This window comes from Diceros bicornis, chromosome 34 (genome assembly GCF_020826845.1).
Source record: "Diceros bicornis minor isolate mBicDic1 chromosome 34, mDicBic1.mat.cur, whole genome shotgun sequence".
Classification (NCBI taxonomy): domain Eukaryota; kingdom Metazoa; phylum Chordata; class Mammalia; order Perissodactyla; family Rhinocerotidae; genus Diceros; species Diceros bicornis.
Window position 1 is genome coordinate 24,090,648 of NC_080773.1, and position 15,077 is coordinate 24,105,724.

General features: G+C 55.9%; 1 protein-coding gene across 1 annotated transcript in view; it reads left to right on the forward strand.

Annotated features, from left to right (window-relative positions):
• The first annotated feature begins 306 nt into the window (after window positions 1-306).
• GRIN2D (glutamate ionotropic receptor NMDA type subunit 2D) overlaps window positions 307-15,077 on the forward strand; it is a 30,141-nt gene continuing 15,370 nt past the window's right edge. The window contains exons 1-8 of the mRNA XM_058529741.1: window positions 307-771; window positions 4,393-5,012; window positions 8,845-8,959; window positions 9,209-9,420; window positions 9,677-9,845; window positions 10,408-10,561; window positions 13,388-13,513; window positions 13,714-13,943. Coding sequence (XP_058385724.1) covers window positions 307-771; window positions 4,393-5,012; window positions 8,845-8,959; window positions 9,209-9,420; window positions 9,677-9,845; window positions 10,408-10,561; window positions 13,388-13,513; window positions 13,714-13,943 — 2,091 coding nt within the window. The remainder of the gene's footprint in view (window positions 772-4,392; window positions 5,013-8,844; window positions 8,960-9,208; window positions 9,421-9,676; window positions 9,846-10,407; window positions 10,562-13,387; window positions 13,514-13,713; window positions 13,944-15,077) is intronic.

Here is a 15,077-nt window from a genome sequence, read left to right on the forward strand (position 1 = left end):
GTCCCCATTACCCACCTACACTCTCCCTGTCTCTTTGCTTCTGTATCTCTCCCTCTGTCTCTCCCTATTTCTGTGTCTCTCCCTCTGTATCACCCCAATCTTTCCCTCTCCTCCCCATCTCTGCGTCTCTCCTTTCCTGTATCTCCTCTTCTCCGTGTCTCTTTCTATATCTTGTCTCCCTGTCTCTGTCTCCCCACCTCTGTGTCTCTCTCTCATTTGTGTCTCCCTGTCTCTGTGTGTCCCCTCTCCCCCGGTGTCCTCCCCGGGCCCGGGCGCTCAGAGGCTGCCCGGCGGGGCCCGCAGGCGATGCGCGGCGCCGGTGGCCCCGGCGGCCCTCGGGGCCCCGCTAAGATGCTGCTGCTGCTGGCGCTGGCCTGCGCCAGCCCGTTCCCGGAGGAGGCGCCGGGGCCGGGCGGGGCTGGCGGGCCGGGCGGGGGGCCCGGCGGGGCGCGGCCGCTCAACGTGGCGCTCGTGTTCTCGGGGCCCGCGTACGCGACCGAGGCGGCGCGCCTGGGCCCGGCCGTGGCGGCGGCCGTGCGCAGCCCGGGCCTGGACGTGCGGCCGGTGGCGCTGGTGCTCAACGGCTCGGACCCGCGCAGCCTCGTGCTGCAGCTCTGCGACCTGCTGTCGGGGCTGCGCGTGCACGGCGTCGTCTTCGAGGACGACTCGCGCGCGCCCGCCGTCGCGCCCATCCTCGACTTCCTGTCGGCGCAGACCTCGCTGCCCATCGTGGCCGTGCACGGCGGCGCCGCGCTCGTGCTCACGCCCAAGGTGCGCGCGACCTGCTGGGGGGCGGGGCCTTGGAGGGGCGGGGCCAGCCCTGAGGGTCAGCGTCTGGGACGGGGTGGGGCCAGGCGGTAGGGGTCCGGTCTAGGTAAGGGGCGGGGCTGAGTTAGAGGGGCGTGGTCTCTAGGATGAGCGGGGTCTGCCGGGGGGCTCACCCAGGAACTGAGCCTGAGAGAGGCCAGTCATGGATGATCAGGGTCTGGGGAGGGTTGAGGGTCTGTGGGAGAGGTGAGTCAGGGGAGGGGGTGGGATCTGGGAAAGAGGCGGGGCCGGCCAGCGAAGGGCAGGGACTGGGAACGAAAAGGGTATAGCCTGAGATGGCAAGATCTGAGGGAGGAGTGGAATCTAGGCTCAGCAAGGGAGGGAGTCAGTTAGAAAGCAGGGGGGGTTCAGAAAGGGGTGAAATCATTAGAGGAGGCGGGAGCCAGGAAGGCAAGGACAAAGACCAGGAAAGCGGGGTATCAGGTACCGAAGGACTGGGTCTGGGGAGGGGCTTGGCCAGCTGAGTATGGAACCGAGCCATTCGGGAAAGGAGTATAAGAAGGGGAGGAGTCATTAGTGAGAGGTGAGCTGGGGAGGGGTAGAACTAGGCAGCAAGGAAGTGGGCTTTAGGGCGAGGCCAGTCGGGGACCGGATGACTTAGGGAAGGGGCTAGGCAGGAAACCCGGCCTATGCTCTGCACTAAAGGCGCGGGGTCTAGAGAGGAAGATGGTCCCGGGAGTGGGGTTTGGGCAGGGGCACACCCAGATGTAAAGTGTGGAGAGCGAGAATCCAGAGGGTGGGCCTGGGATGAGGAAGGCCCACCGTAGAGGCAGGCTCAGCCAATGAGAGGTCAAAGCCAGGAGCCTGCAGGGGAGTGGGGGCAGAGGCTGGCGCTGGCTGAGGCCTGCCTCCCGAGGGCTCAGGAGGGCCAGCTGGAGTGGACTTCTGTTAGCGAAAGGGCAGAATTGGACCAAGCCTGGTGTGCGACCGAGAAGGAGAAGAGGTCAACTAAGACGAGGTGCCTGAGGAGGGGCGGGGCCTAATCAGGGGTGGAGCCTGTGGAATAGAGCAGGGACTCGACAGAGGTTGGGGCCACCTGAGTGGGTGGAGCCTAAGTCTCCACCAATTCCCAGCTGTGAGGGCCGGTGGCTTTGTGACCAGATCACCATTGCACCATTCCCTTTGGCATGAGGTTGTCCCGAGATTTGTAGGCAGATCACCTGCGAGGTGAATGTATTACTTCCTGGCCGCCACCTCCATGGCATATCGCGTGATGCGGTCCCTCTTGCCACACTGCTGCTGAGAAGTGTGGGCTGCTCTGTTTATTGTCTGCTGGACACTGCGGCCCGCTCAGTGTACACCCATTGTCTTCTGGGAAATGTAGTCCCCCCAATGTCTCTGGGCGGAAGAAAGAGTGGTGCTCACAGCTCCGTCTGTGCCCCCATTGAATCCTGGGAATGTGGTCCCCTCAGCACACCTCCACCTGCCAAGGGTGAGGTCCTCTCAGGGTTCTCATTGCATGCTGGGAGCATCCCCTGCACATATAACCACAGGCACACGCCTAGGGAGAAAGTCCACTTGCTCTTCTCATGGCATTACTGGAAGATTTATTGAGGGCTGATTCTGTGCCAAGGCTGTTTTAGGTTCTGGGGAATGCAGTTGTGAAAGGAAAAAAAATAATAATAAAAGACAAGGTCCCAGCTTTTGTGGAGCTTGCGTTCTAATGGCGAGAGAGACAAAATAAAGAACAGTGAAATCTGTCCTGGAAGAAAGGTAATGGCCAAGGGTGGGGCGTCAATAGATGGCAGTCAGGGGAGGCCTCCCTGAGAAGGTGGCAACTAAGCTGGACCTGGGGACTGAGGAGACACAGGTCCAGCATGGAGAAGCTGGGGAAAGTGTCCCCAGGTGGGACCACAGTGAAGGGGAAAGCCCCTGAGCCCAGAAGGAACTTGATGTGTTTGAGGAAGAGCAAAGAGGTGGGGGGCGGGAGATGAGGTCTGAGGGGCAATAGGGGCCAGTTCATGCAGGGCCTTGTGGGCCACAGAAAGGACTTTGGCTTTGACTGTAAGGTAGAATCATTGGAAGGTTCTCAACCAAGAAGGGATGTGATCCAATTAATATTTTGAAAAGATCACTCTGCTGTCTGGAGAATGGACTGGAACGTGTAAGAGTGGAAGCAGAGAGGGGGTAGGAAGCTGTTGTACCTGTCTAGGCAAGACACTGGTGACAGGGTTTGTCAGATGAGGGTTGTGACAGGGTTGGTAGTGAGGAGTGGATAATTGGGGTCATGTTTTGAACAGAGAGCCGAGGAGACCTGGAGATGGCCTGGATGTGGGCGTGAGGGGAAGGATTATTTAGCTTTGGGACCTGCGCATCTGGGTGAATAAGGAAAAAAAGACAGGAAACAGGTTTGAGGCAGGGAAACGATGGAGAATTCTGCTTTTGACATGCTAATTTTGAGATGCCTCTTGGAAATCCAAGGGGAGGTGTTGAGTAGAAAGGGAGGTAGGTTTGTCCGGAGCTTTCAAAGGAGGTGGTGACTAAGGATAGGAGCCATCAACGTATCCAGCGCTGTCCAATAGAACTTTCTGCAATGATGAAGATGATCTATATTTGCTCTGTCCAATATGACGGCCACTAGCCACGTGTGGCTGTTGAGCACTTGACATGTGGTGAGTGCAACCGGGGAAGTAAGTTTTATTTAATTCTAATTAATTTAAATCTGAATAGCCATGGGTGGCTAGCAGCTACCATACTGGGTAGTGAGGGAGACAATATTCAAACCCATGGATCTGGATGAGACCACCAGGGAGTGGGGACAGAGAAGAGAACATTAAGGCACTCCTACATTTAGCATTCTGACTGAGAAAGAGGGTCCAGCAAAGGAAACAGAAGGAGGGGCCAGGGAGGTAGGAAGAAAACTAGAGAAGATCAAGTCCACTCAGGAAAGCTTCTTGCAGTTGGGAGAGACAGTACCTTTAGCACCCTCATTGCATGGTGGAAGATGTAGTCCCTCTCAGTGGATGCTGGGAACTGTAGTTCCCTCAGGGCATGCCGGGTGTATTCATTATGGTAATGTTAGCTGCTGTAACAGATAAACTCTCACGTCTCCGTGGTTCAACTCAGTAGAAGGTTATTTCTCACGCATATAAAATCCAAACAGGTGTTCCTAATTGGAGGTGGCTTTCCTCCAAGTGGTGACTCAGGGACTCAGGCTCCTCCCTCTTGTGGCCCTGTAATCCCCTAGGACTTCAGAGTTCTCTTCTGGGGGCTCTGCATCTGCCCTCAGCCAGGGAAGAGAGTAGGGTGCATCGGGGAGAGTTCTTATGGATGAGCCTAGAAGAACTCAGTCATATGGCTAAACCCAGGGCTAGCTCTGTGCTCCAGCAGGAAAAGAAGATGGGTTTGGCGAACAGCTAGTCGATCTGTCATATTGAGAGCTGAGACCCGCCAGTGGCCGCTGGGAGTGGTGGTGCCCTTATCAGCTGCTGGGAGATGCGGTCCCCTCTTGACCACTGGGAGCTGTGATCCCCTCGTTGACGGCGGAAGGTCGCGTATTGACTGCTGGGAGCTGTGGTCTCCACAGGGGGAGGCCTGACATCCTCGTCCCTCCCTCCCTCGCAGGAGAAGGGCTCCACCTTCCTGCAGCTGGGCTCCTCCACAGAGCAGCAGCTTCAGGTCATCTTTGAGGTGCTGGAGGAGTACGACTGGACGTCCTTTGTAGCCGTGACCACGCGTGCCCCCGGCCACCGGGCCTTCCTGTCCTACATCGAGGTGCTGACCGATGGCAGCCTGGTGGGCTGGGAGCACCGTGGGGCGCTGACGCTGGACCCTGGGGCAGGCGAGGCCGTGCTGGGCGCCCAGCTCCGCAGCGTCAGCGCACAGATCCGCCTGCTCTTCTGCGCCCGGGAGGAGGCCGAACCCGTGTTCCGGGCAGCCGAGGAGGCTGGCCTCACTGGGCCTGGCTATGTCTGGTTCATAGTGGGGCCCCAGCTGGCTGGAGGCGGGGGCTCGGGCGCCCCTGGGGAGCCCCTTCTTCTGCCAGGAGGCGCCCCACTGCCTGCCGGGCTGTTTGCAGTGCGCTCGGCTGGCTGGCGGGATGACCTGGCCCGGCGTGTGGCCGCTGGCGTGGCCGTAGTGGCCCGGGGTGCGCAGGCCCTGCTGCGTGACTATGGCTTCCTGCCGGAGCTCGGCCATGACTGTCGCGCCCAGAACCGCACCCACCGAGGGGAAAGTCTACATAGGTGAGTGGAACTGGGGTGGGAGGGCTGTGGAAGGTTCCAGAGCCTGACGACCTTGGGTACTCACGGGCTGAGTGGCCTCAAATCCACTCTTCGAGCTTCATATCCACTCTTAGAGCTTCAGTTTCCTTTTCTGTAAAATGGGTGTAATTGGGTTTCCTTTCTGGGGTTAAATCAGGTAATTTGGAAAAAGCATCTCAGACACAGTGAGTGTATTACTCTGTTTCATGATTTTAAGATGCACATTTTTTCAGTTTAATGTCTTTAAAATCAAGATGTGTCTTACAAGTGACGGCTCATCATGGTTTAATTGGCAGCGCTTTTTTCTTTCTCTGTGGTACATAAAAATAGAGATACATCTTAGAGTTGACAGCACCTTCGAGTTGATGAAATACCCTAGTTGGGGTATGAGCTGAACATCAGTAACAAAAAGACCCGACAGTCCGGTGGCCCAAACAAGGTAGAAGTTTGTTCTCCTCTCACTTCACGATCCAGAGATGAGCGGTCCAGGTGATGAGGAGCCTCTGTTGCTCCACGTGGTCATTCAGGGACACAGGACCTCCCACCTTGCTGCTCTGCCGTCTTCTTTCGGCGCAGTCGAAGCTCGGTCAGGGGCACGTCTGAATTCCAGCTCAGGAGAAGGGGGAAAGAGAGGAAATGAACAAGCTATTTGCTTTTGAGCAAGTGCGGTGGAAAGGACAAGTCTTACATGCCGTTGGTGAGAATGTAGTCACGTGGCCAGGGCTGGCTGATTGGTTGTTTACAGCCACGTCCGTGCAGATTGGTTAGACGTCTATTGTGATTGGCTGGTGTTTGTGCGGCACTGATGGTTAGATATTTTGAATGTCACCCCTGCACATGGCCTGGGCTAGCTGCAAGGAAGAATGGGAAATGTCAGCTCTAGATGGGCAGGTGTGTGTCCCGCCTCCATGCTGTTGTTTCGGAAGAGAGGATTGGTGGAAAACAGCATCTCCACCATCAAAAGCTTTGGGAATAAGAAACTGATGCTTGGGGCCGGCCGTGTGGCTTAGCGGTTAACTGCGCCTGCTCCGCTACTGGCGACCAGGGTTCGGATCCCAGGCGCACACCCATGCACCGCTTCTCCGGCCACACTGAGGCCTCGTCCCACATACAGCAACTAGAAGGATGTGCAACTATGACATACAACTATCTACTGGGGCTTTGTGGAAAGAAAAGGAGGAGGATTGGCAATAGATGTTAGCTCAGAGCCAGTCTTCCTCAGCAAAAAAAGGAGGATTAGCACGGATGTTAGCTCAGGGCTGATCTTCCTCACAAAAAAAAAAAAAAGAAAAAAAGAAAGAAACTGATGCTTTTGGGGACAGAACAGTGGAAGGAGAGGCCTGTAATCCTGAAATGAGCCTGGGAAGGGGTGATGGGTGTGGAAGAAAACCTAAGGGAGGAGGATTGAGAACTGGTGAGTTGAGAATCAGGATCCAGGGACAACAGGGTGAGAAAAGCATTCTTCATTCATGAATACTTACTGAGCGCCCGCTAGGAACGAGGGCTCATGCCGGGCGCTGGGAGCATGGAGATGAATAAGACCATGGACTTCTCTTCAAAGAATGTAGGGTCCTGTAGGGGCGGCAGACAGGGATGGGGATAATGACAACGCAGCGTGATGCTTGCAGTAATGGAGGGAGCATGGGTGTTGTGGGAGCGCGGGAGGAGTACTGTCTAAGCCAGGACATTTTTGGTTGCAAGAAACAGAGTCTCATTCAAGTTTCCTCAGGGAAGAGGGGGTTTATTGGAAAAATAAACATGCACAGAAACCCAGACATCAGGAATTGAGGCCAAGCCTGAGGACCTATTCTTTCATCTCTTTCTGATTCTATCTCTTTCTTACTCTCTCTGCTCCTGTCTCTCTGTGCTCCTCTCTCCCTCTCCCTCTCTCTCTCTCTCCCTCCCTCTCTCTCTCTCTCTCTCTCTCTCTCTCTCTCTTTCTCTCAAGCTTGCCACTCCCAGAGGCTATCCAATTCTTCTCTTACTACCGCTTACCCAAAATCTCTGCTCTCTCATGACGCTCATCATTTCAGCCCATCCTGTTCCCCACTCATCCCTCCAAATCTCACAGCTAAGGCCTCCCAGGAGAGGAATTTTATTGGCCCCAATCAGCCTTCCAAAATAGGCTACACAAGTCATGCGTCAGCCTGTGGAGTCAGGGAGGTTTCCAGGAGGAGGAGATATGCACGCTGAGACCTGAAGGCTGAATTGCTCATTCGTTCGTTCATTCATTCATTCATTGAAAAGCCCTTTATTGAGAGTCTCCTATGTGCCAAGCACTGCTTTCTTATGTAGTGTTGAACAAGGTCTCTGCTCTCACAGAGCCCACGGTCTCATAGGGGAGACAAGCAGTGAACAAGCAAAAAAAGAAAGATGAAAATATCAGCAGGTAATAACCTCTGAGATGAAATTGAAACAGTTGGAATGTGATAAGAAATGCCTAAGGTGCTAGGTTAGGTGGGGTTGTCAGGAAAGGCCTTTCTGAGTAGGTGAAATTTGGAGGTAAAAAATGGATAAAGAGAAGGAGCCAACTATTGGAAGATCTGAGTGAAGAGAAGAGAGTGGGACCAGCTGGTGCAAAGGCCCTGGGGCTGGAACTGCCTGCTTGGGAGCCTGAAACAAAGCCAGTGTGGCTGGCGCACAGTGGGCAAGCAGGAGGGGGTGGGATGAGGGGATGGAAAAAAAAGCACACAAGGCCCAGCTCATGTAGGGCATTTAGGCCAAGTTGGGGGGTTAGATTTGATTCTAAGAGCGGTTGGGAGTTCACCAGAAATAGAGGGTATTCCACGCAGGAGGAACAGCATTGTGCAAAGGCCCAGAGGGGAAGAAAACTTGCGCAGGTTGATGGGACCACAATAGCTCAGGGTGAATGAAGGCAGGAGAATTAGGGGTTGCGGGTGAGGAGGCTGGGGAGGTGGACGGGGCCCCACAAGGGCCTTGCGCACCAGGCTGAGGGCCTTGGATTTTATTCCAGGGCACTAGGGGGCCATGGGTGGGCTATGAGCAGGGGAGAGGTGGAGTCAGTTTTGGGTGTAGAAAGAGCCCTCTGGGGCAGAGTGGGGAACAGACCAGAAGAGAGAGATTGGAGACTGGAGGCCAGGCAGGAGGCTGGGGTAGGGGTCCAGGAGGGCTTCGGGGACAGAGAGGAGCGGACAGGGCAGAGAGATCCCAGAGGCAAGAAGAATGGGGCTTGGGGACTGATGGCCTGGGTGGAAGGGATGAGGGGTGAGGATGGCAGCTGACGGTCTGGCCCTGTGACCAGAGTGATGTGACAGGCAGAGTAGAGGGTGCCATTGCATAGTGAAGATGTCTGTGGGTCCAGAGACCCTCCAGGGGCTTCTCCCAGGGGAAGGGACGCTTGAGCAGAGTCTTGAAGACAAGAATTGATCAGGATGAGAAGGGACAGAATGTGGGTTTTCCAGGCAGAGAGAACGGCATCTACAAGGGCCTGGAGATAGGAAACCACCTGACAGTTTGCATTCAGTGTCAGTGGGGCACAAAAAGGGTTTGGGGTGGAAAGAGTTTGAAGGCAGGAAGGGATCGGAGATGGGGCTGCAGAGGCCAGCAGGGCCAGAACACACAGGGTCTCTAGGGCCTCAAACACAGGCCGAGGGTCTGGAACCTTGTCCTGAGGGCGCTGGGCAGCGAAGGGAGAGTGCTGAACAGAGAAGAGGCATATCTGGGTTTTCAAGATCTTGTAGGAGAGATTCCAGCTGGGGGCGGGGGCTGGTCAGTGGAAAGGGGGCTTTCTCTGCCTTCAGCAGCGCAGGCCCAATCCAGGTCCCCACATGTCCCCTCCTTTCCTCCTGGGCAGGTACTTCATGAATATTACCTGGGATAACCGGGATTACTCCTTCAATGAGGATGGCTTCCTGGTGAACCCCTCCCTGGTGGTCATCTCTCTCACCAGAGACAGGACATGGGAGGTGGTGAGTCCCAGCCCCGACCTCAGGCACGGGAGAGCATCTGGACTCCTGGGTGCTGGGGAAGAGGTTGGGAGGACCCAGATTCCTAGGTCTTGGAAGAGACGCGAGCTGAAGCCCTAGACTCTGGCCTCTGATGGCAGAAGGGGCTTCTGGGTCCTAGGGGGAGGAGGGAGATGGGGCCCAGGCTCTGAGGAAGGAGGGCCATGAAGGCCAGGACACCCTGGAAGCCTGAATCCCCTTCTCTTGGCCAAGGTGGGCAGCTGGGAACAGCAGACCCTCCACCTCAAGTACCCGCTGTGGTCCCGCTACGGCCGCTTCCTGCAGCCTGTGGATGACACACAGCACCTCACGGTGGCCACGCTGGAGGAGAGACCCTTTGTCATCGTGGAGCCCGCAGACCCCATCAGCGGCACCTGCATCCGAGACTCCGTCCCCTGCCGGAGCCAGCTCAACCACACCCACAGGTGACAGCCCGGGATCCAGGAGCTCCAGCTTCAAAAGCCTTCTCCCTTGAAGCCCAGTAGTCCTGGCCCCAGCCCCCTCCCCCCTTGAGACCCAGGACCCACAAAGCCCTCCAGTTTGGTGACCTTGGACAAGTCACGTGACTCCTTTGAGCCTCGTGTTCCCAGAAAGCGCTAGCCATAGTTTTAGCTGCTGCTTGTCCCTCCCTCCACAAAGCGGGGGGTCCTCAACGTCCCCAAGCCTGCTCGCTCCCCGCAGCCCTCCGCCGGACGCCCCCCGCCCAGAAAAGCGGTGCTGCAAGGGCTTCTGCATCGACATTCTGAAGCGGCTGGCGCAGACCATCGGCTTCAGCTACGACCTCTACCTGGTCACCAACGGCAAGCACGGGAAGAAGATCGACGGCGTCTGGAACGGCATGATCGGGGAGGTGAGGCGGCCGGGACAGGGCGGGGCGGGGCCGGGACAGGTGGGGGCGGGGCATCTTCTAGGCCAGGGGGCGGAGCCAAGAGGCGGGAGCGCTGGGCCCGAGGGGGCGGGCCACGAGGGAGAACCCTTGCGCCGGGGGCGTGGTCAAAGGAGGGAACGCCTGGATTGGAAGGGGCGGGGCCACGAGAAGGACCCACGTTGGCGGGGGACGGGGCCAGAAGGAGGGACCTTTGGGGCAGGGGCGGGGTCAGGAGGAGGGACCTCTGGGGCGGAGGAGACGGGGCTAGGAGGGTGGAACTCCTAGGAGAAGGGGGCGGGGCCGGGAGGATGGAGCCCAAAACCTTCAAAGGGCTTGGTGGGAGAGCAGGATGCGGCCAGGGGCCACCTCTTCCCTCTCCTGTTCCCTGACTCTCACCTCCACCTTTCCTGCCCCACTCTGCGTCCCCCTCACCCACCCACTACCCTCCTAGCCCTCTCTGTCACCTGTCTCTGGTCTCCCGGGGCCTTCGGCCGGTGCGCCTGAGCCAGCCTGGTTCCCTCACCCCCTCCTCACCCTCCCCCAGGTGTTCTACCAGCGCGCGGACATGGCCATCGGCTCCCTCACCATCAACGAGGAGCGGTCCGAGATCGTGGACTTCTCCGTCCCCTTCGTGGAGACGGGCATCAGCGTCATGGTGGCGCGCAGCAACGGCACCGTGTCCCCCTCAGCCTTCCTTGGTGAGCCTGGGCCCTGGATTGGCAAGGCTGGGGATCTGTGTGCCAATTCCCATCCTGGTATTGCCTCTACCAGCTGTGTGACTCCAGTGAAGTGGCGTCACTTCTGAGCCTCAATTTCCTAATCTGTAAAATGGGAGAATTTTCGCTACCAGAAGCATTTTTACCATGAAGCTAAGGAAGCTTGGCCAGCCCTTGTGGTCTAGTGGTTAACATTTGGGGGTCTCACCCCACACCTGGGAACCACATCAGGGAACCACACCACCTGTCTGTCTGTTGGTTGTCATACTGCAGTGGCTGCATGTTGCTGAAAGCTATGCCACTGGGATTTCAAATACCAGCAGGGTCAGCCATGGTGGACAGGTTTCAGCGGAGCTTCCAGACTAAGACAGACTAGGAAGAAGGACCTGGCCACACACTTCTGAAAAAATTGGCCATGAAACCCTGTGGATAGCAGCAGAGCATTGTCTGATACAGCGCTGCAAGGGAAGGGGATGGTGCAAAAAGACCAGGCAGGGTTCCACTCTGCTGTCCACAGGGTCGCTAGGAGTCGGAATCAACGCGAGGGCACTAACAACAAGGAAGCCTGAGCTTCAGGAGCCTTCTCTTACACATCCTCTTGGCCCTGTACCTGGTCTTCTATTCATAATTTTGTATTCTTTTTTCTTAAAGAGAACCCTCCAAATTGTATAAGCTTCAGGCTCCACAAACCCTGTGTCTTCCACTGTATATAAGTATGAGATTAAGAAGAGAGATTAGCACAGGCCTGGCACTTGGTAATTCACCCATCAACAGTGTTTACTGAGCACCTACTGTGTGCCAGGCTCTGAGCCACACACCGATCCTTGTCCTCTAAGAGCTCTTGGCCTCATGGGGGAGACAAAAAATAAACTCTCAAAGGGGTCCATGACAAGATCAGATGGTGGTCAGGGCCTCGAGACGTTAAGCCAGGGTGAAGAGATAGAGAGGAACAGGACTGGTGCTGCCGTGGGTGGGGAGGAGGCCTCTATGAGGAGGTGACCTGGTCCTGGGTAGCTCTGGCTGGAAAAGCTTTCCAGGCAGAGGGAACAGCAAAGGCAAAGGCCCCAAGGTGGGAATATGCATGGAGTATTTGTGAAATAGCAGGAGGCCTCTGTGGCTGGAGGGGAGCAGCTAGTGAGAGTAACGGAAGGTGAGGGTGGGGAGGGAATGGGGCAGATCACACAGGGCCTTGGATGCAATGGCAGGAAGGTTGAGTTTTACTTTTCTTGCAATGGCAAGGGTTTTAACTCCAGATGGTGGTGTGGGGATATAAATCACATTTAGGCTTTTAAAGTACCCCACTGGCGGCTCGTGGGGCAGGGGCCTGTGAGGAGGCTACTGCAGGGGTCCGTGCAAAGAGGATGGGGTGTGGAAGAAGAAGACGGTAGTGAGGGTGAGACAAGTAGCCAGGCTTGGGATGTGGTTGGGAAGCTGACACCTGGACAGGTTGGTGGCTTTGAGGGGGGTTGGACGAGGATAGAGACCTCATTTACTGAGCTTGGAGAAGACAGAAGGAGAAGTGTCCATCGGGCCAAGGACAGCAGTTCCGTCAGGTCCCTCTTGCTCTCTGAAGTCTGGCAAAGCTCCTGGGAGGGGGAGGGGCTGGGAGAAGGGACATCCCTTCCTTTGCATTTGAATTTCTGTAGATGTCCCCCAACAATGTCTCTTGTGGCCTCTGCTTTGCACCAAAGTCTCTGCAGGGCACTCTGAGATGCACCACGTGGGGCCCCTGCCTTCTGCAGGGGAGTGACAAGGTCATATTTATGCCCCATCACGTTGCCCAGTGGAAGCGACAGGCGTGTCCCCAGATGCCGCAGTGACAGTCCAGGGTGGTGACAGGGGCAGTCCTGGCTGCTTGCACTTGGCTCGGGGAGGTCAAATAACCCAGTATGAATCTCAAGGAAATGGTGATGTGGGGTCATTATCAATGAACTCCTGGAGACAGTGTGAGGAAGGGACATATGAGTGGGAGTTTGTCTGATGGACAGGTCAGGGTGGCACCTTTGGCAGGGAGCTGTGGAGACAGGGGCAGAGACAGTGTGGCTCCATCAGGGAACTGTGAGTTCTGAGTGGTTAAAGCAATGGGATCTTGAAAGACTGATCAGGCTGGAGAGGGAGATGGAAGTAAGGCTGAGGGTCCTGGGGGCGCTGGGGAGCCACAGAGACTGTGAGCAGGGGAGAAGCCAGGTCATCTCCGGGCATAGAAAGAGCCTCTAGGGCCATGTGGGGGACAGGCTGGAGAGTGGACACTGGGGAGATGGTCCAGGGAAGAGGATGAGGCCTGAGCCGGGTTGGCCAGGAGAAGGGAGAGGAAAGACTGAAGTTGGGGGGAAAGGGGGACAGGAGCATGGGGCTGGGAACTGACAGACTATGGCTAGTAAGGGAGAGAGAGAGGAAGGGGGTGAGGATGGCAAATGGGGAGGGGGTTGGGGTGTGACTGGACAGATGGTGGGGCTCCCAGGATGGGGAGCCTGGGAGTTGATGCTGGGCTCTGGGTGGGACATGAATGGCCTGGGGGAGGGGTGTGGACAGGGGGAGATGGAGACTCGGGTCTGGGGTTCAGGAAGCATATTTAGGAGACAGTTTCTATTTGGTGGCTGAACCACAGAAATAGTTGAGATGGCTGTCTTTGAGAGAGACTGTCTCCCAGGGGTCTGGGTGGGCAATGAGGCTGTCCCCGAGATGGGGAAGCTGGGAAGGGGACAGAGTAGGATGGGGTCACATCCGGGCTGCCCCTTGTTCACATGTCTGTGGGCCCCCCCAATCATTTGCTTGGCTGAGACATGACCACACACCCCTTGCCCCCAGAACCCTACAGCCCCGCCGTGTGGGTGATGATGTTCGTCATGTGCCTCACTGTGGTCGCCGTCACTGTTTTCATCTTCGAATACCTCAGTCCCGTCGGCTACAACCGCAGCCTGGCCACGGGCAAACGTGAGTCCCCTTCCTCCATCACCCTACCTCAGAGCCCCTGGACCACAGATAGAACTACATTTCCCAGCAGCCCCTGGGGCAGAGCTACAGCCTCTTGAGGTGCCAGAGGCCTCAGGGGCCACTGGGAATTGTAGTTCTTTCTGCTCCCTCATCGAGCAGAAGGGATTTGGGGTCCATGTCCCCCTCCTGGCCCCCTGCAGGCCCTGGAGGCTCAACCTTCACCATTGGGAAATCCATCTGGCTGCTCTGGGCCCTGGTGTTCAATAACTCGGTGCCCGTGGAGAACCCCCGGGGGACCACCAGCAAAATCATGGTGCTGGTGTGGGCCTTCTTCGCCGTCATCTTCCTCGCCAGCTACACAGCCAACCTGGCCGCCTTCATGATCCAGGAGGAGTACGTGGACACCGTGTCTGGGCTCAGCGACCGAAAGGTGTGTGTGTGGGGGATGGGGGGGTGTTGGGGGGAAGGTGGCTGGGTTGGAGGTCACAGCACTTAGCATGTGGGAGGTCAGAGGGGGATTCCTGGGGGTCTCCTCCCAGAAAGAGTTCCAGAATGGTAGAATGGAATATTCTGGAGGAGAAAGGTTATGTTTCACAATGAACTATTTAAATATTCCCAGGGAAGAGAGTGGCCCCAAATGTTCTCGGGGCAGTAGTGGGATATTCTAGACCAGTGCTTCTCTCAAACTGTGATGAAGGGCTAATTTTGGAAACTTCGAATCCAGTGGAGACCAATGCTTTTGTAAAATACAATAGAAATGAACTAGAAAAGTAAAATAAAATTTAAAACCAGGACATGCAAAATTCAAACCCAAATTTTTATTTATTAGGTTCAACAGACATAAAATTATTCTGTCCAAATTGCTCTAAACGCTCGCTCTCTTGATTTGTGACCTCATGATGGATCACAGTTTGTTCAGGGCCTGGTGGTCTGCAGGGCACACTCTGAGACTAAAGTAGTTAAGTGGGTGTCGTGACCCATTAGAAGGTTGAGAAACCTGGAGTCACTGGACTGCAACAAGCATTGTTTTAAATGCAATGGAATAGAATAGAATACAAATTATGTTTGACTGCATCTTATGTAATCAGGGTGAACATGGTTTTACGAAACTTTTGTTTTAGTCATATGCACAGAATATTGAGCCAGCATACACCTGCCTGGCTACGTCTGTTGTTAAAATAGTGAATCTGAAAAGATTGGGAAATAGCAACTCCCCCCATTCGCTGCCTTGCCAGCCTCTGTCCCTGGGACCTCTCATGATCCGGCAAGTTAAGAGTTAATGCCTGGCACATCAGAGACCTCAGGGACCGTTTCTGGAGCTGTGTTGCCAGTGTCTATTCTGCTGGGACCATGATCAGGCTATGCTGGGTGTTAAATATTTCAATATTACTCCTGATTATGTATGCATATGTGTGTATCTGCGGATGTACATGCTGGGCGAAGAATAGTGTTTCCTACTGTGAGTCACAGTGAGCAAGTTTGAGAAACACTTCTGGACTGGGGTCTCCGCCAGTTGGCGGGTGTTCCCCAGAATGGAGCGCCTGGTTGAGGACATCCTCGACCC